General features: G+C 49.7%; 2 protein-coding genes across 2 annotated transcripts in view; one reads left to right on the top strand and one right to left on the bottom strand.

Moving 5' to 3' along the window:
* Window positions 1-4,076, top strand: part of USP24 (ubiquitin specific peptidase 24) — a 184,720-nt gene extending 180,644 nt beyond the window's left edge. Inside the window, exons 67-68 of the mRNA XM_006839815.1 lie at window positions 245-355; window positions 4,014-4,076. Of these exons, the coding sequence (XP_006839878.1) occupies window positions 245-355; window positions 4,014-4,076 (174 nt within the window). The remainder of the gene's footprint in view (window positions 1-244; window positions 356-4,013) is intronic.
* A 5,181-nt stretch (window positions 4,077-9,257) lies between these two features.
* The window catches only part of PCSK9 (proprotein convertase subtilisin/kexin type 9), a 29,279-nt gene continuing 17,822 nt past the window's right edge, over window positions 9,258-20,714 (bottom strand). The window contains exons 4-12 of the mRNA XM_006839814.1: window positions 20,141-20,274; window positions 19,796-19,937; window positions 15,823-16,019; window positions 14,474-14,657; window positions 13,734-13,907; window positions 13,309-13,457; window positions 12,185-12,362; window positions 10,869-11,050; window positions 9,258-9,461 (exon numbers count right to left, since the gene is read on the bottom strand). Of these exons, the coding sequence (XP_006839877.1) occupies window positions 9,258-9,461; window positions 10,869-11,050; window positions 12,185-12,362; window positions 13,309-13,457; window positions 13,734-13,907; window positions 14,474-14,657; window positions 15,823-16,019; window positions 19,796-19,937; window positions 20,141-20,274 (1,544 nt within the window). The remainder of the gene's footprint in view (window positions 9,462-10,868; window positions 11,051-12,184; window positions 12,363-13,308; window positions 13,458-13,733; window positions 13,908-14,473; window positions 14,658-15,822; window positions 16,020-19,795; window positions 19,938-20,140; window positions 20,275-20,714) is intronic.

Here is a 20,714-nt window from a genome sequence, read left to right as displayed (position 1 = left end):
GAGAAATGAAAATGGGAACCTATTGAATCTCTGAAAAAGCTGTTTTACGCTGCGTGGTCCACTTGCTTGGAAGCAGAGGGCCTTGGGCTGGTCAGTCTGCTCCCAGCACGGGCTGAAGCTGGGCTGTGAGCTGTGGGGCCTGCGAAAGTCCCACCCTACAGCTCCTGGGCTTGTACTCTCTGGTAATCGCTGGTGCTTCCGAACAACCATAATTTTTTCTTCTTGTTTGTCCCATCTCCTGCAGGACACACTGGCATATGCCACAGCTTTGTTGAATGAAAAAGAGCAATCGGGAAGTAGTAATGGGTCGGAGAGCAGTCCTGCCAATGAGAACGGAGAGAGGCATTTACAACAGGTATTAACTGTGGGCGTGTGGGTTTGTGGAAGGGCAGCACCTACCCTAAAATTCTCCAGAAAGAATTTCCATAATCAGGAAAAAAATATTTCCTCTGGAATGTGCCCCTGAAGAGCCACCATCCCCGACCACTAGTCTGTTGTCTGGGTGGGAATTCTTGGTACAAGCAAAATTGTTCATCAACTTCAGTTTGGGGCTCACTAACAGAATGCTGCAAAGTCCAACAGCGTTGTGATGTAAAATTAACACAGGGCTGGAGGTGTGCTTTCACTGGCTGTTCTAATCAAAATCTGCCCAGAGGTAGTCCTGACAGAGCCACGCCACAAACATACCCACTCTAGCTTGTACCAACTAGTTCATATCATTTGCCCGGTTGCTCAAAGTCACTTCTTTCCTCTTGCTTTCACCAGCCTTCCTGGAAACTTGGGCCTCTTGCTATTTGAGTATACCTATGTGTCGGGAGAATCAAAGACTAATTTTAAGCTTATTTACAAAAACAATATAAGGAAAATTTCCAGCACTGATCACTGTGGTAGAAAAGAAATGTTTATTGAGCACCTATTATGTGCAGAATAACGATGTAAATGTAAGTGCGTGGATTCTCTTTCCTGCCCACCCATCTCCGTTCCTCATAGCAGCAGTTCCTCTGGAGTTCCAGAGTAGAGCCTCACTAAATGAGTGCTGATGGTCTGTACACTCGTTTCCTCGCTTGTTAATGCTGCCTTTTGGATCCTTATAACCACCTGCCAAGGTAGCCATGGAGTCCTAGTGTGGCGCTGTGGGTTAATGGCCAGACTGCAAAGTCATCTGACCTGCAAGTTCGTCGTTTCAAGCTCACCAGCTGCTCGGAAACCCTATATGGGGTCACTACGGGTCAGGCACTTCACAACAAGGTAGCCATTACCTTGATTTTACAGAAGAGAAACTGAGGCTCAGCATAGTGATAGATCCTAACCCAAGGTCATGCTGAGCAGTTCACCTATGATCAGACAATAGCTTGTGCAGCTGCTGACTCCCAGACTTGCACACCGCCCCGGGTCACTATACCTTCCTTTCTTCTGCCACCTCTTCCTGCCACCTAAGACCTCTAGCCCTCTTTCCTCTCATCTCTTCAGAAACCTTACCTTCGTTTTATTGTCTCTCTTTAGTATCTTGAACCTCTCCCTCTACCCGCCCCTTCCCAGGGGTGTTTAGCACTCGCGGTTCCCTCCAGCCCTTTCTCCTTATCCCCTGCTCTGTTTTCTCTTCTTCATAACCAAACTTCTCAAGAGAATGCTATTAGCCTAACTATCTCTAGTTACTTCACTCTCACCCATCCATCAACCTCTTCCAGCATAACTCTCATCCTCTTCTCTCCAACTAAGCAGTGTGTGACAAGTACCTTCATTCTTCAGTCCTCATCTTAGTTGACCGCTTGATGGAATCTGATGCTACTGGCCACTCCGCCCTCCCTCCTTTTTGAAACACTTTTCCCAGGGCTTCCATGACACCTGTGTTCCTTGTTTTCTCCCAACCCCACTGGGCGTCTTCTCTTTGTTTTTCCAAGTCAGCCTCTTCTTGACCACCAGGAGATGTTCCTTAAGTCTGTCAGTGCACTCTTCCCCTCTTGCTCAGTCTTTTCTCATAGACTCCCACAGCCTCAAGTCTTCTGAGCTCCAAACCTGAACTTCAACTCTCTTCTTGATGTGTCTCAGAGACACCTCACACTCGGCATGCCCCACCCATCCTTACCACCCCACCAAAACTGCTCTCCTCCAGTGTTCCATGTTCCCAAAGCAGCCCCCTCACTACTGTGGTGTCAGCGAAGATGCCCGTGTGCTGTAGTCAGGGCCAGCAGTCCTGTCACACTGGAGACCTTTACACACTACTCCTGTCTCCCCGCCCACCTGCCGTAGCACCCTCGGCTCCTGGGTCTCAGAAGTACCTCCCTGCCTGCCTCCACTCTTGCTTCTCTCCAGTTCATTTGCTTAAGCCTTTCATTGGTTTTCCATTGCTATTGGGATAAAAAACAAAACCTTCAACATGGCCCTGCTTGTTTTGGTTCTCCCAAAACTCCCCCAATAAACGACATCCTTATCAAGAAATTTGTTGAAAAAATTTGTTGGAGAAGAGATTGAAGTTGTCAAGGACTTCATTCTTCTTAGATCAACTATCAACACTCAAGGAAGCAGCAGTCAGGAGATCAGGCGACATATTGCATTGGGCAGACCTGTTCCACAAGACTTTTTTAAAGTGTTGAAGAGCAAAGACGTCAGCTTGAGGACTAAGGTGTGCCTGACCCAAGCCATGGTATTTTCAATGACCTCATATGCATGCGAAAGCTGGACAGTGAATAAGGAAGACTGTAGAAGATCTGAAGCATTTGAGTTATGGTGTTGGAGGAGAATATTGAAAGTACCATGGGCTGACAAAAGAACCAATAAATCTGTTTTGGAAGATGTGCAGCCAGAGTGCTCCTTGGAGGCCAGGATGGCCAAACTCTGTCTCTCATACTTCGGACATATTGTCAGGAGGGACCAGTCGCTGGCGAAGGATGTCATGTTTGGTAAGGTGGAGGGTCAGAGAAAAAGAGGAAGACCCCCAGCGAGATGGATTGGCAAAGTGGCAGCATCAGTGGGCTTAAGTGTGGCAACATTTGTGAGGTTGGCCCAGGATCGGGCAGTGTTTCGTTCTGTTGTGCATAGGGTCACTATGAATTGATAACCGACTTGATGACACCTAACAACAACAACAAAACTCCCCCGCATTTTCTGAATTCTAAGTACATTTTCCCTGTAGTTTCTCAACTGTGCTTTGTGTCTTCCCACCAAAGGCCCTTCCCACTCACCCCAGCTGCCACTCAGTTTATAGGTCGCTCTTCTTCCCCACCCAGCCCCACAGAGTTGGTGACAAGAGCAGAATTCCAACCCAGGAATGACGAGTCCCACCTTGAGCTAGGCATGGGCTGGCACAGTGGCATCCACGTGGCCAGCCCCACTCCGCTCCATCCCCGTCTGCCCTGTTTGGGCCCCTGTCTGAGAGGTTGCATGTGGCATTTGGACTAGATAAGTAGGTGGGCTATTTCAGAGACTTAAGTGCGGTCTTAGAAATGAATATGTTTCACTTAATCATGAATTGTCTGATACAGTGTGTTCTCATTATATTTTACTGCCTGTTGATAGACATTAAACTGAGTTGTTAGGTGAGGACATGTCTAAATTACAGAACACAAGTCACTCGGCTTAGAGAGGCATTGTTTTTAGCTTCTATAAGTATGTACTCTTTCCTTATTGGCTACCTGGGTATCCAGCACTTCACAAAAGTAAAACATGTAGCGTTTTGACTGTTGTGCACATTAGTAATGCACACCTGGCAGTAGTCAACAGCAGTTCCTCATGGGGCCCCTGGCGGTGGGCCTTGTGCATATGGAAAGAAAGCTAGGATTACATCGTAGTTCACCACCTGGGAGGATGGGACGCAGGATATGGGACCAGCAGGGCCAGTCGCTGTCCATGGGATTGAGGCAGGGCAGTGACAGCCGATGCCCTGAAGTGGACCTTCAGGTGAGGGAGTGAGGTGATGCAGTCATCCTCCATCATGCACGGGCCTTTGGAACCTAAGCATGTTGATAAATGAGGAATGGGAGTGTGTGATTTTTCATTTCCATTTCTTCCTTCAGGGCTCCGAATCGCCCATGATGATTGGTGAGTTAAGAGGTGACCTTGATGATGTGGACCCTTAGAGGAACATGTGCAGACAAGCCGAGGAGTCAGAGCAGCCAAGTGTGCGCAACACCTTTTTGAAATCAGAATCTCACCCTTCAGATCTTCGGAAGAGCCTGGAACTGGGAGGGCCCCCATGCCACGGGAAGGCCACGTTTATAAAGAAGGCACTCTGGCCACTAGAAGGTTTGAGAGCCGTTGGCGGCAGGAGAGCGCCAGCATGTGGATCAGCTGATCCCAGGGCACAGTCCCCATGTGATCTAACAACATTGTGGAGATTTAGCAGATAAAGCCAGTGACAGACTTTTTGTTACCTGAACATACAAGAGTGAGAGTTAGAGCTGTTGCTTTCTCTATGATGCTACAAATGAAATTCCTCTGGTTTTTATATTAAAAAAAAAAAAAAAGCAAGCTGCCTTTAGATGTGTGGGGCAAATTTTTAATCTTGCAGTAACATTGAGTAGGAATATCCAATTTCAAATGATGTAAAGATAAGTGATAAAATTCATTTCCATTGTAAAATAGTAGTTAAAGAATTCCGTTTACATAGACCTTTGTATTTAATATGTCTCCCTGTTTGTACAGATTTTAAGAAGGGTTTGGGTGAAAGCTCTGGGCGTAAGTTTGGACCTCAGTGAAATGTTAACCAGGATCAAAAATTGGAAATTAGTGAGCTCTCTTTAAGCTATTTTTATGATTTAATTGAGATTGAAAAGAGCAATAAACAAGTTTTTTTCAGTGCTGTGTTCTTCAGAGGTACAGGGTGCATTCTTTAACATCAGGCTCTAAAGAAGCTGTGAGTGGGCCCCCCCCCCAAAAAAAAATTTTTTTTTTAAATACCAAAATAAAAAGCACTTTTAAGACACAATTTAATTGCAGTTTGACTTCATGGTATCACCTTTTTAACTCTTGGAGACATATTGAATAAACTGTAGTCTTAAATAATGGGAATCTGCAGTCATTTACTTTTGGTTAAAACAAATCCTTGGCTACTGACACCCTTGATCTCAGTTGCAGAGGAAGTTAGATGTTTGAATTGGGAGATACCAGCTATGTGAGTTTCATAGTAGTTTTAATGCAAAGGAGGGATTCAAGACATTGTTTCTCCTCAGCATGGCGGTATTAACACTGAAAAGACAGGGCCAGGGCTTTAGGTTTATTTTCCCAGAAATAACTAGAAAGTAATTGACCAGCCATCCAGTTGTATTTCCTAAGTGTCCCCGCACCATGTGTTCACCTCGTTCAGGTTCCTGTGGTGTTGGGAACTGGGGGCAGGTGGGGGAGGGGGATGTGCCAATATAGTTCATGTATTTGGTACTTGGAGTTCCATGCACACATTTTCAGACCTGTTTTGCCTTCAGTCACATCTGCTTTAGTTTCAGCTTGCCATGCGCAGAACTAGGGGAACCTTAAGAAGTGCCAGATGCCACTGTCTTTAGATTTGCCAAGTCAGAGGTGTAGCCAGCTCCCAAGTGCCTTTTTGGTTACTCTTGTATGTTGTAGGACACATGAGAGGACAGACGTCTTTTCATAGCTGTGGGCTTTCCCTCACTAGCCATTTCACTCTGGAGTTGCTGAAAGTTACTGCAGCGCAGTCAGACTTCAGTTTGCCATTCTGTAACCTCCTGCACACTATGGATGGCTGTTGTCAGATACACTGAGTGGGTGTCTTCCAAGGAACGGGCAGGGGCAGCTGGCAAGGTTTACATGGTTCTGATGTGCTTGCAATCTCAAATGATTGATTCGATTCCATAGCTGCGCCAGGCCCTACTGTTTTCCCTACTTCACCCTCACTCTTGTCCGCCCCCATGGTATTGAATGGTTGTATGGACATGACGTTGAAATGCTGGCACTGAGACGACTTGGAATCCCATCACTGACCACTGCACACTCATGAGCCCAGAAGGAGGAGTGAAACAGCCCCCTCCAGCTCCCCTATTTCCTGTGGAAACCGCAGCTGCTGCAGCCCCAGAAGCAGCTGCGTCCATGCCACTCCTCCGGTTGTATAGTCCACGCTTCGCTTCATTTTGTTTATGTTGTTCTGTTACAGCCATCGTTTCCATTTTACCGGTAACCGCTGGAATGCCAGCAGCTGCACTCTACAACCCTGCTGAGGACTTTTTTTAAATGTAGTTCAACAAAATGACAAGTACAACAGGCTTACCTTTTTTTGGGGGGGGGAAGAGTTACCATTTTTACTGCCAATTTTTTGGTTGAAGATGTTTTCATAAATCTTGCAAAAATGGTCTGCAGCTTGAGCAGGAAAATTGTACAACTGAGTCAATGTGGATGTTCTCAGAAGCTCCCTTCGTCACGGCGTCCCTGAGGGCATCTCCCCCGAGTGCCCATGTGGCCACTCACACCCACAGTAAGTGTTAGGGCCCCGACACCCTGTCCTCAGACTCATCTGGCCCCTAGCCCTCCCGCTAACATTGAGGTCTGTGCAAGTTAACCATTTGAGCTTGGAACAAGTAGACTGGACCTCCCCTCTGCTACCGCTTGTGTACAGAACCTTGTTTATAATGTTTCAGAAGGAAGAAGATAAATTAGGGAAGAATCCTAATTCTAAGTCTGGCTCATGAGTAGCAGAGTTCACTGCTTCTAGGAGCATAAAATAAATTTTTTCAAAAATGTAAAGTGGGAGTCTCACCAACATTTTTCTCCATATAAATGCTACTACATTTCTTTTTAAGATTTTGCAGTTATGGTGTGAATTAGCTCCTCTTTGAATAATAAGGGGTGGGAGTTTACAGGTCTTCAAGCCTTTTGCTATTCATTTATATAGTCAGACCATTTTAGGATTCAATTGCAAAGTTTGGTCAAGGATGCTGAATCTGACTGATGACCTACAGCTGCGTCCCCTGTAGCTTCAGGTTCCTCCTGAGTAGTCCTTGGCTAAAATCAGGGTCCCAATCTCATTCCTAATGTCCTGCTCACAGGGTCCCCACTCCTGGGAACCAAATCCTCCTCTGTGGCCTGTGCCCATACCTCCCCCACTCCCCAGCAACACTGCCAGCTATCTGCAAGAGCCAACTGGTGCCATCCTCTCTCGAGTCATGGAGCTGTTAGAATGCGTATCTGAGAACCTGACACTTGATTCTGTGCCATCCTATTGATGCTGGGGGTCTGGCATCACCACTGACACAGGTGCTGAGCACAGAGAACGCGCTGCCCTTTCTTCTCGTCCAGGGTGCCCTTGGTGTTTCGAACACCTTCCATATAGGGCACAAAACTGTCAGAAAATGTTAACGGGAATTTTCCCTTTGCTGACAGGATCCCTTAACATGTTTGCTGTGTATGGGCTGTGTAGAGTTGGGCCTTGCTTGAGACTTGGAGAGCAGGGCCTGGAAGGTCCCACTGAAGGGGACGTGGCACCAACTCCTCATTACAGAAGAATAGCTAGTATGACTAATGTACGCCCTGCACATTCACTCTGCCAGGACCTGTGCTGGGCACTGGGAGCTCAGTGTGGTGGTGTCATGTTACCAGCAGAACCCTAAGTGGGGTCCTGGAAGCTGTGGGAAAATGCCAGTCTCATTCCTTAGACACACAAGGTACAAACATATGTTACCAGCTTCCACACACTCATCAAATACTTTGGTCTGTTTAACCACTCAGCAGGTCTACCCCAACGTCACAGAGTTTGTGCTCTTGGCTGCTAATCAAAAGGGCCACTCCCCTGGGAGCCTTGGGAGCAGTACAGGGCAGTAGTACTCAGCCCTGTAGGAACTGAGTCAGAACCAACTGAAAGGCAGTCAGTTGGTGTGGGACTAAGTCATCTCAGACACTGGAATCCAGGCAGCAGTCAGAGCAAAGTTGTTTCATTTTAAAGTCACCGTATAATAAAAACACTACAAAACCTAGAATAAATATCTTCACATTACAAAAGCAAGACAGATCTAGAAAAGTGTTTTGCTATAAAAAGGCCACAGGGGGCCAGGCACCCAGGAAGAAGCAGGGGGAGGTATAGGCTCTGCTTGCGTATTTCTCCACAGAGCTTCAGTGTTGGCTCTTAAAATTGGGGCCCTGCTGGTACAGGTAATAGGCTAGTCTTTAAAGCTGGCCAGATGGGGGTTTCATCCCCAGCGCCACCTCACATCCTAGCTGTGTGAGCTTGAGGGCGAGTCCCCTCTTTGGTCCCTAGTTTCATCCTCCTGAAGTGGGGGTGGGGAGGGGAGAGGACACATCCTCCATGTGGTCCACCCCTGGGTGCTGTCTGTCATTGCAGGCCCCTGCTGCACAGATAGCCTGGAGAGACCACAGTGGGAGCAGCTGGGAGAAACAAAGCTGGCCCTGTGGTCATCTGGCAGCTTGGGGCTAGGCACAGGAGCTAGGAATTTCAAGGAAAGCTGTGTCACCCATGAGGCAAGTCCTAACTGATGGAAACCTAGAGGGAAAAGAGCAAGAACTTGAACCAAGGTCTCTTGATGGCTGATGAAGGACTCCGTTGCCCCATCTGTCCGATGCATAGAATAAGATCCAGGGCAGCTTTGAAACTTGAGAATGTGGCTGGAGAAGCACTTTGGACATTCTGAAGTGTTAGCTAGATCTGAGACAGCTTGAGCCCTGTGGGCCTTCTGGTGCATGCAGGCCTGCAAGGGAGGGAGGTGTTCAACCTAGGCTCCGAGTGAGGAAGTGGTGTCACCAAGTAGGGGGTTAGTGCCTGGACTCCACATGGGGCTGGACATGATCCCTGGAGATATAGAAAACTGACCGTGGAGGAGAACGGCTGTTCCCAGCTTTCACACTCACCTAACTGGTAGTTGGCCCTCCCAGCCACCACGGGCCTTCTCACCTACCCAGGGAAAAGATGCTGCCTGCCCTCCATGGAGACCAAGATGAAATGCCTGGATGCAGCAGGAACCTGATAGAGGTACTTCTGCCCAGGCGTGTAGGTGTTTTAAGGAACAGGGCTTCACCTGTTGAGTGGTAGAATACCAAACACAGGTCCCCTCCAGTCCTGCAGTGCTCAGCTTAGGTCTGGAAAGGGGTTGATCCAGGGTGAGATCAAGGTCTCCCAGTGCCCACCCACTTCAAGTGCCAGCATTGCAGCTCCAGAAAGGGTGAGGAACCCTGTCCCCTTGGGCCCAGGCCATGGAGGGCTGAGGGATGGCAAAGTCATGACCATTTCAAAGCACAGATGTGGCGCTCCAACACCCAGGCCTGACCACTCCCTACACACCACGTCCAGGGTAGGGCTGTCACTGGAGTTCCAGGGAGGCCTGGCTCCGGCAGCAGATAGCAACAGCGGCTAGAGCCTCCTCGCTGGTCCTGCCTCCTGCACCAGTGTCCTGACTTCTCACCACGCACGTGTTGTCCACAGTGTAGGCCCCAAGGACTCGGGCGGGCCCGGGGAGGGCACTGCAGCCTGTCAGGGTCCAGCCCTCCTCACAGGCCACAGTCACCTGCCAGAGCAAGAATAAGAAAGGTCACATCCAGCATCATGTGAAGACCCAGCACTCCCACCAGCTCAGCTGTCACATCTTGCTCACCTCCACCCACCCTCCTCCTGCTTCAGGCCAGATCAGCTGATAGCCAGTGTCAAACTCCTCATCTTCCCCCATAAATCTATACCACCCCAGTCTTCTCCAGTTAATAAGTCCATCTGTCCAGTAGCTCAGCAAAAACCCTTAGCATTATCCTTGACACTTCCCACCTACATGCAATTCTTCAGAAATCCTATGGTCTCCTTCAAATCCCAGACTCCAAGCACAAGTGCCACCAGGTCCCAGCCCTCATCACCTGGACCTGGACCTGGACCTTCATGGTAGCCGCTCATCCTGTCTCCCTGCTTCTGTCCATGCCCCCTGCAGTCTTTCCTCAGCTCACTCAGAGGTAGAGACAACCCAAGTTCCTCACTGTGGCCTTCAGTCCTGATTTAGCCTAGCTCCAGCCTCCCTCTGAGGCCTTTTCCACACTTCCCTCTCCTGCACTCTGCTCCTATATCACAGGATTCTTGGCTGTTTCTCATACACTTCAGTCACACCTCAGGGTCTTTGCCTTGCTGTTCCCTCTTCTTAAAACACTGTTCCCTGCAATACTCTTATGGTTCACTTCCTTGGCTCCTTCACTACTGAAATGGTACCTTCTCAGTGAGGCCTTTTCTGACCCCCAACAATCCCCCCGATGACACACACTTCCCGATTCTTGTCCCTAGTTTATTTTTCTTCACAGCAATTGACTAGTTTTGTTTAGTGTCTGCCTTCTCCACTCGAAGAGCCCTCCAAGAGGGAGGAGCAGGGCTGTCCCCTATACCTGTGCCTGGAGCAGTCCTGGAAACACTGAAGCACTGGGTACAGCAGGAGGGGAGGAGGGGCCCCACCCTCTTGCACGTCTAGGATGGCAGTCTGAACGCATTTAAGAGCAAACTCTAGCGCTTCCTTTTAAAGAACTGCCTTTGCCTCTTCAAAAGCGGGGAGTCGCTGCTACCCCAGGGGGCTCTTTGTGTGGTTTCTGAAGGGCTCACACACACATCCTATCCCTCTCTGCAGCCTTACCTGATGGCCACAGCTCACAAATCAGGTGTAATCTCTGGGTCCTGGCTGAGTCAGCCCTGTAGCTCCAGAGTCTAGCTGAATTCCAGGCAAGTTTGCTAAATGGGCCAATCGATAATGCATGTTTTCCACAAATGGGAGTGGGATGGCCAGATAGCAAACCTCACTGATGGTGCTGAAGTAAAAACAGATCAGCCACATATAAGCACACACGGCTGGCTGTCCTCACAAATGTCAAAGCTGCCGAACAAACGCAGGTGAGGCCCACATAGAGAAGCCACCCAGTGAGCAACAGGTGACACCCACCCCATGTTTCACCTTCTCTGCAGGACCTGAGACACCATGTTCCTTGATTTTGCACTCCAGACCCGGTGCATGACAGCAGGAAGCATGGATGCTGGCCTCCTGGTGGCCTACACACTGGCCGGATTGACCATGTGGCCTCAGCACAGGGTGCCTGTGGTTGCCGAAGTCCTCAGCCTCCCAGTGGGAGCTACAGCCTGGGATGGAAGAAGACCAGCTCAGACAGGGTAATTCCCAGGGAGCCCTCTGTCTCTCCTCCCCAACCCCATCAGACGTCATCTCTTTAAGGCCTGAGCTGAGAAATCAGGAAAAAGTCAAGGTAAAAAGAGGCCCTTGTCTGAACGACAGAATTCCTGGGTTCTCAACTCAAGACAACTGCTGACCAGCTCTGTGACCTTGGGAAAGTCTCCCAACCACTCTTGAATCCTCATTTCGTAAGGAAAACATCGTCTCCTACTTGGAGAGGGGACCCCATGGGGCAGGGCTCTGAGGCCTGAACGTGTAACAGGTGCTCTAAGTCCCCCAGTCCTGGTGCCCTCGGCATATTTCTGCAGTTGCCTATATTAGAGACTGTGGTGATAATAAGAAATCAGTGCTGCAGAGGTGGTTCTCATTCATAGCAACCCAGAATAGAACTGTCCTAGCAGATTTCTGAGGTTATAAATCTTTATAGAGACAGACTACTACATCTTTCTCCAGCAGAGTGGCTGATGGGTTCCAGCCATTGGCCTTTCAGTTGGCAGATGAGCACTTAACCATAGTGCCTCCAGGGCTTCAATGACCCATAGAAACCTTGTATAGGGTTTCCGAGGAGCGGCTGGTGAGCTTGAACCACTGACCTTGCAGTCCAGTGCTTATCCTACAGTGCCATACCAGGACTAGTTAGCATTTATAATGTCCTAGCATGAAGGTATATACTTAACGCCATCATTCCCATTTTATTGATGAGGAAACTGAGGCAGAAAGAAGTCACACAGCGGTGACGCTGTAGAGCGGAATTCAAGCTAAGGTCTGCCCAGTTTTCCGAGCTGCCCTTTGAGCTCCTGCCCTGAATTGCCTCATGCACTGTACCTACTGTATTCCAAAACGGGGGCTCCAGATGGGACCCCACTGCACAGCAACCCAATGAGGCAGTACAGTCATCACCCCCTGTAATTGAGGAGGAAGCTTCCAGGGCCACACAGAGCAGATGGGGTAGAAATGGGACTCCCACCAGGCAGTCTAGCTCTAAAGTCCATAGATTATGCTGCTTGAGGGTCAAATCCCATGGGGGCTGGGTGCGTTAGCAGATAGAAGCGCTTCCTTATGCCAGGGTGGGGCCCAATTCCTACCTGTGAGGGCTTGGTTCTGCTGGCGGCAGTGAGCGTGGGTCTCTACTCCAGCCCTGGCTGGTGGTGTTGTGTGGACGCTGCAGCTGGCCTGAGGTAGCAAGCAGCACCTGGCAACAGCGTAGACACCCTCACCTCCAAAGGCATTGTGGGCCAGGCAGACTCGCCTGCCTCCATGGGACTGGGAGCCAAAGATTAAAAACAGAAAACAGTTTTAGAAAAGGGCCTCAAAAACCTAGGGCGAAGGAGGTGGCAGGGACCCATTCAGAGGCACCAGATCCTAGCCCCTTGAGCCTTCCTCAGGACCTCTGGCAAGGCCCATGATATCAGCCCTGCTCCCTCACCTGGGGGCACAAAGAGCTCATCCCTGCCTGAGACAAGACTGTTGTGTGGATGAGCAGATCTGCCTATTCCAAAGTTCTTCCTGACACTGAGGTCCCTGGGTAGCGCACTGACTCAGCAGTGCCACAGAAGAAAACCCTACTATAGAACACATGTGCTTGCCAAGAGTTGGAATCAACAGCAGTGAGTTTGGTTTTTGGTTTTCCTCACACTGAAAGTGCTTTTGAGATGGAGAGACGGGAAATCATTAAGCAGCCAGGAAAAGGAGCAGCCTGTCTCCCAGGGCGCACTTGTTTGCACACTCACAGACACATCTCCCAGGCTGGAAAACGCCTACCTGCCCTCACCCTCCTGGCTTAGTCACTGCCCATCCATCCAACCCTTCACCCTTAATGTCAATTCCACGATTTGGTGTTTCAGAAGATTTTTCAACTCCCAGAAGATCTGTTTGAAAAGGATCCTTCAAACTAGTGAGTCTGGAAGCCACAAGCCCCTGGCACATATGTTACCCTTGGCTATTCCTGCATCTATGCGGGCATTACTAATCTTATTGATGCAGAATAGCCCAGTATAGCGCCTTCCAACAGTCCTCCCCACATCGTACAAATGGCATGTGAGGAGATGTGCCCACCATTCTGGCTCTAGCAAAGCTCCTTAAACTTGCAGAATTGGCTGGTGGGCAAGGATGAGGCCAGAGTATGAGGGTACAAGGCTGATCTGGGCAGAGAAGTGAGACTCCTGCTTCATGCACTGACATTTGAGAGGTCAGGGAGGGGTGCAGTAACCTGGATGCTCTCGCCACGCCTCTTCCCGCTTCTGGAGAAACTCGAGCAGCTCAGCAGCTCCTCCTTGGTGGCACAGTGGGCCACAGCTGTGGCCATCCGTGTGGGCCCCGAATGCACCGACCACACAGTCCTGCAGAGTAGCTGCCCACCTACAACAAAGCCCTGGGGGTCAGAGTTGTGTCTGGGGTCTCCAGCAGGGACTCTGCTCACAGAGGACTCCAGAAAAATCTTTAGTTTGGGGAAGACAGGGCTTAAAGAATGTATCCAATAGAGCACTGTAATAAAACATTGCAAAGCCCACTCACAGCCAATTCTTCCTCTTCCCCAAGATCCAGGAGGTGGGTAGAACACTCCTCCCAGTACAGTGAGGGAGAGATGGCCCAAGGCCACACAGACCTATGAGACCTCTGAGACCACCGTCTTACCTGCTCTGTGGGCACTGGGGGGCAATGTGGCCACCAGGTTGGGGGTCAGTACCCGCTGGCCCTCAGGGAACCAGGCTTCATTGATGACGCCTTTGGCAGAGAAGTGGATAAGTCTCTGTCTCAGTTCAGCCAGGGTGAGCTCCGGCTCAACGGTTAGCATCATGGCCAAAATGCCTGGGTGGGGGGATGTGGCGGTAAGAAACGGGGTGGCCTGGGCCTTCTTCCCAGCAGGGGACTCTTCTGCTTATGCACACACCCACACATATACACACTCATACATATCCACAAGTGTGTACACATGCACACCTGTACACAGACACACCCAGCTGCTCTTTCAGAAGTTAAAACTCCCACAATGTCTTGCTAAGTGAAAATTAAATAGTAAGACACTCTTACATCCTGCTCTCATACCTCTAGGCCTTGCCCATGGGTGTTTGTTTTGCCAAGTAAACTCCTATTCATCCTTCCAACCCCAGATCAAATGTTCCTCCTCCAGGAAGCTTTCTCTGCTCCTCATGCTGGTGAGGTACCTCCCCTGGGCTCCTATGCTCCAGTCCTGACAATCCTGCTATGTTACCTTTGTTTGTGCACCTGTCTTCCTCCATCAGGCTGAGTGTCTGACTCATCTTTGTTCCCCAGTGCCCAGCACGGAGCCTGGCACTGGGAAGCCCTTTGCAGACCCTGCCTGCCAAGGGGCTGTTAGAATCTCAGTGACCCCAGGGAGTAGGGCAGTAGCTCACCAGCCACATGTGCCGCAGCCTGTGATGTCCCACTCTGGGATGCAAAACAAGTGCTGCAGTCACTGGAGGCACCGATGATGTCATCCCCTGGAGCAAAGACATCCACACAGCGGCCAAAGTTGGTCCCCAGGGCTCCCAGCATCACTGGCTGGTCCTGAGCATTCGTGGCTCCAACAGTGATGACCTGGAGAGGTGAGGGAAGTATTGGCTGACACAGGAGGGGCTGCAAGAACAGACTGAGACCCTGCCAGCTAAGCGGGCAGACCCCTACTATTATTTCTGCCCTGTGTGCTCCCTAATGTTTCAGGGTACCCAATGCTGGAGTGTCCACACAGCCCCCAAGGAGCTGACATCCCAGAGGAGGAGACAGACAATAAACAAATCAACAGTAAACTGTTTGGTGTATTAGGCAGTTATAAGTGGTGTAGAGAAGCAGAGAGGGAAGGGAGAAAAGATGTGCTGGATTTGTTGTATTTGGCAGCTGGGAAGAAACCCTGACAGGAAAGTGGGTAGGGTCGAATCAGTTGCCTTGAAGTTAATTCCATCTCATGGCAATCCCAAGTGTGTCAGTACAGAACTGTGCACCATGGGGTTTTTAATGGCTGAGCTTTCAGAAGTAGATTGCCAGGGCTTTCTTCCAAGGAACCTCTGGGTAGACTCAAGTCTTCAACCTTTCAGTCAGCAGCCAAGCATTTCAGCACTGGCAGGTTCACGACTATACCTTACCCCCACCAACACTTACACACCCCCTAGATGTACACTCCTCAATAAGTTTCTTTTCCAAGGCCCCTGGGCCCCCAGCATGTGGTGGGTGACCTGCCAATGTTGGTCAGGTGCCCACCAGACTGTCAGCCCTCCTGTGTAAGGCCTTTGCTCGCCCACTTCTCACCAGCGACTCTAATGGCCTGACACAGAAGCTCTGTGACTTCTGTTGAATGAGTAACTTTAAGCACTCATCTGGTCCCAATCTCATGAGCCCTGATGGGGCGGACAGGCTGAGTCCTGAGGACAGGCATAGTGACAGAGCCCTGACTGAGGGTCGCATGGTTTAGGAGGAGCCTGTGAGTCCTTTTGAGGTGGCCTGGCAGAGGGAACAGGGGGAGAGGGAGAACGCTGGCGATACTGTTGTTTTAATGCAGGGGGGAGAGAAGGGGGCCCAGAGGAGGGAATGGGGTGGAAGGATGTGGGATGCTGCTCCAATGTGTGAGAGCAGGAGCCTCCCCAAGCTCTAGCCCTCAGAGGTGTCCCTGACAGCACCTTCCTGAGCTCTAGCCCTCCCACCCAGAGGAACACATCACAGGAGGCCCCAGCGCCCACATCCCCCTCTGCCTGGTGGCAGCAGCCCCTACCTCGGGGGCCGAGGCCGGCGAGTAGAGGCAGGCGTCATCTCGGAAATTGCCAGCAGCAGCTACCAGTACCATCCCGGCCCTTGCCAGCTGCTGGCAGGCAGCGTTGAGCACCCGGCTGTGGCCGCCCGCCAGGGGCAACAGCACCACCAGTGGTCCTGTGGGCTGGGCCAGCTGGTTTTTCCGAATGAACTCCAGGCCTAAGAGGACAAAGCCAAGGTCAAGGCCTGGGGAGACACCACTCCCCTTACCTCACCCACCGGCCCTCCACACACACTGAAAGAGGATCTATGAACAACAGCAGCATCCATCAACCCAGCCAACTGGCCTCGAAGTGCCGTAATATACTACCTTACATGATCCCACAATAATAGCAACCCTGTTACCTGAGGCACTAAGAATGTAAGTTCTCAGAGGGAAGAGAAGGAAAGGCTAACTTTGCCCCCATCTCTGAGCTCACAACCTTGCTTGCCATCTGTCTTGATGTACATACACTTCTATCCAAATTTCTAGAACGTTAAGTGTGCACCAATGTCATTGACGAAATTGTGCCCCCAACTAAGGTTGGTGATTCAATCTCACCAGCTGCTCCTATGAAACTCTGTACAGGGTTGTTATGGGTCGGCACCAACTCGATGGCGCTTAACAACAACAACATAATATGTACTGAACTTCCTCACTCCTATCCCTTCAGATGTAGTGTGTTTGGAAATAAGGTTATCTTGGTTATGTTAAATAGATCATACCCGAATAGGGGTGGGTTCTAAATCTAATCACTTCTGTGTTATAAAAAGAGCAGATTCGACACAGACACACACAGCTTGTGGTGGGGGAAGGGGGGAGGTTGATGACAGATATCATCTACAAGTCAAGGAACCAAGGAACACCCCAGACCACCTACAGGGAAGAAATAGACACTACGAAGCCCCTGACTTGGGCTGTCGGCCTTCAGAACTGTGAGAAAATGAATCTCTGTTCTTTAAAACTGTCCACTACAGTAGCCCTAGGTATTCAGACAGAACCACACCAGAGTTCAAACCCTGGCTCTCCACTCACCAGCTATGTGACCTCAGTCCTTGGAGGCCCATTTCACCATCTATATAACGAGGATCACAGCTCCTTGGGTTGTTATGAGGATTCAAAGAATCCTGGTATGGCAGTGTAGGATCACCACTGGACTGCTAACTACAAGGTCAGTGGTTCAAACCCACCAGCCGCTCCTTGGAAACCCTACACAAGGTCGCTATGAGACAGAACTCAGTTCATGGCACTTAACAACAACAACAATGACAGTGTTATATGATACCAAAACACAAGCAACAAAAGACAAATGGGACCATATGAAAATTAAAAATTTTGTTCACTAAAACCTTCGTTAATAAAGTGAAGAGACATGCTACAAAGTGGGAGATAGTTTTGGGAACCTATTTTGGGAACCTGATAAAGGTATGATGTCCAGAATAGATAAAGAACTCTTACAACTTAACAACAGCAAAGATGGCAAAGGATTTGACTAGACATTTCACTAAAAAACAGAAACAGTCAGCAAGCACACGAAAAGATGCTCCATGTCATTTGTTTGTCGTTGGTGTTAAGTGCCGTTGAGTCAGTTCCAACTCATAGTCACCCTGCAGAGGGTTTCCAAGGAGCAGCTGGTGAGTTTGAACCGCCGACCTTGTGGTCGAGTGCTTATCCTACAAAGCCCCATCATTCGCTATTAAAAAACCAACCCAAACACACTGCCATTGAGTTGACTCGTAAAGATTCTGTAGGACCGAGGAGAACTGCCCTATTGGGTTTTCAGGCCTGTAAATCTTTACAGAAGCAGACTGCCACGTCTTTCTCCCATGGAGCAGCTGGTAGGCTCAAACCCTCAACCTTTTTGTCAGCAGTTGCGCACTTAACCACTGTGCCACCAGGGCTCTTGTGCCACACTGTTGGTGTTGAATGCCACATAGGCCGTCAAGTCGGTTCCAGCTCATATCAGCCCTGCTTTAAATCTTAGCAGGACACCTGAAAGCCTCATCTTTTCCTTGCAAAGTGGCTGGCAGGCTTGAACCGTGAACCTTGAGGTTTGCAGTTCAGTGTTTATCGTATGGAGCCACCCACTCCCCCTGTGCCACAATGTTGGTATTGTTGTGAAGTACCATCGAGTCAGTTCTGACCCATAGCGACCTGTATAGGGTTTCCGAGGAGCGGCTGGTGAGCTTGAACCACCAACCATGCAGTTCAAATGGCTTTACAGTCTGGTGCATTAACCTACAGCGTCACACCAGGACTCCCCTGTGCCACAACAGGGAGGTGCAAATCAAAACCACAAAGAAATATCAATTCATTACGATGGTTATGATTTTAAAAATAGAAAACAACAGGTATTACTGAGGATGTTAAAAGGAGTAGGGGGTCCTCATTAATTCCTGGTGGTATAGCCACCGTGGCAAAGAGTATGGAAGAGCCTCAAACAGTTAAACATAAAGTTGCCACATCATCCAGCAATCCCATCCCAAGGTATCTCCCAAAATAACTGAAAGCAGGAACTCAAACATTTCTGTATGCCAACATTCACGGCAACACTATTCACGATAGCCAAAAGGTGGGAACACCCTCAATCTCTGCCAACAGATGACTGGATAAAGAAAGCTTGGTATAATCAGCCAATGGAATAATATACTCAACCATGAAGTTGAGTCGTGGTGTTGCTGTTGTTAAGGGCCACTGAGGTGGTTTCTGAGCAGTGACTGGTAGGTCTAAACAGCCAACCACACAGTTATCAGTCCAGGGCTTAGACAGCACCACACCAGAACTCCCGGAAAAGGTCATTATGAATCGTAACAGCAGTATCAGCGCTGTGCATCTCAAGCTCCTGCCTACAGGAGGCACTGGGCGCTAATGATGTGTAATAGCTACTGTCTGCTGAGTACGGGCTCTACACCAGACCATGTGTTAGGGGCTTTAGATACACTAACAAGACCCCCAAAAGAAGGCATGTTCTTCCCCAGGAAGACCGCACGGCCAGAGCACCAGAGGAAGGCCTTTCGTGGGGTGATTGATTTTGGAAATGTGGCCTCTCCTCACTGACCTTTGGGTTGGGTCTGGCCTGCTTGAGCTTGGACCAGTCATTAAAGAGGTGGGGCAGGCAACAGAGGTCACTTGATGAGATAGGGCCTTATTGATTCTTGCCTTTAAAAATCCAATTTCAAAACCTGTGCTCTACATGGGAACAATTTGGGGCAGAGCGCACCAATCTCAAGGCAAGCTGCTAAGTTTCCCCAGGCTTTCAAACAGGCCCACAGGCTGACTCTGGCTACTCAGGGGCCAGGGCCCACCCAGGTGCCTGTGGTGAAAGCCAAGAACCTCTTTTCCAATGAGGTTAATGTGTGACCCGGGGCAGGTTACTTCCATTGTCCAGCAACAGGGATCACAATGCCAGCTTTAGGGCATGGTGTACAAAATCCCTCCATCAGTAGCTGGTTCGCTATAGAAGAATTCGGCAAATAAGAGTTCCCACCCATTTCTCTGTCCACAGGCCCCCAGCGTCCTGGCTTTTAGCTGGACCTTGCCTGGGGCCCAGTCAAGGGCAATTGATGGAATAACCTGTAAAAGTTTTGGAAATGTCTTCTGCCACTTATTTCACCAAGCCTAGCTGGCTGGAAGACCTCCAGGGCCCAATCAGTAATGTAAGGGAGTGATTTCAGGGGCATGTAAGCAGAAGATGGAGGAAGTGTGTTTAGATAACCACAGAGCACATCAATTCTAGGAAAGCATGGCAAGATATAATACCTGAAAGGATTTCAGGAGGGGAGAAGTGAGCAGTGTGGAGTTAGAGAAAGACGGGGACAGAGCTGAGATGCTGATTTCCCTATGTGCACGGGTGGGGCCCTCCTCAATGAGGACTCTTAGTTATCTCTAGGTTTCAGTTAGCTCCCACAGCTGGTCAGACAGAGTCAGAGCAGTGCCGCCCGGGAGCATCACTCACCTATGAGGGTGCTGCTGACCGCGCCCTTCCCTTGGCAGTTGAGCACTCGCAGGCTGCGCAGACTGGCACCCTTGGCCACGCCGGCATCCCGGCCACTGACCACCCCTGCCAGATGAGTACCATGGCTGTCACACTTGTTTGCCTGTTCAACCAATACAAGGGCTATGTGAGAATGCCCACCTGCCCTGGAATGTCAGCAGGTTACTGGACGATGGACATTCCCACCATATGCCTGATGGCAGAGAAAGGGCAGGGAGGCTGGGAGGCTGGGCCAACAAGCCTCCAGGTTCGGGGGTGGGGACGGGCAGTCCTCCTCCTGTCAGATGTGGTTGAAAGGATGCTTACCTGTCTGTGGAAGCGAGTCCCATCCTCTTCTGGCACATTCTCAAAATCAGTGACTGTAACCCTCCCTTCAAATTCCCGGTGGTCACTCTGGATGCTGGAGTCTAAGAGATACACCTCCACCAGGCCACCACCATCTTTCCAAGGCAGCATTTGTGGGAGAGAGTGAGATACACAAGTTAAAACATTAATATAATAGTTAACATGATGCTGCTCTTGTCTCTGACTCATGGCCCCACACACAAAGGGACCAGACCACTGTGATTCCTAAGAGTTTCATTGGCTGATGTTCAGAAGCAGATCACCAGGCCTTTCTTCCTATTCTGTCTTAATTTAGTCAAAACCAAAAAAGTAAACCCTTTGCCAATAAGTGGATTCAGACTCGCAGGAACCCTATACAGGATTTCAAGATTATAAATCTTTATGGGAGTAGCTGGTAGGTTTGAACTGCTGACCTTCCAGTTAGCAGCCCAACACCTAAAAACTCTAATCAAATTCACTGCCATCAAGTTGATTCCTACTCAGAGTAACCTTCTATAGGGCATTTGAGACTAAAACTTTACAGGGGCAGACAGCG

The sequence above is a fragment of the Chrysochloris asiatica genome, unplaced genomic scaffold (assembly GCF_000296735.1).
Source record: "Chrysochloris asiatica unplaced genomic scaffold, ChrAsi1.0 scaffold00026, whole genome shotgun sequence".
Taxonomy (NCBI): Eukaryota; Metazoa; Chordata; class Mammalia; order Afrosoricida; family Chrysochloridae; genus Chrysochloris; species Chrysochloris asiatica.
Note: the sequence above shows the minus strand (reverse complement) of the source record. Positions and strands in the feature narration are given on the sequence as shown.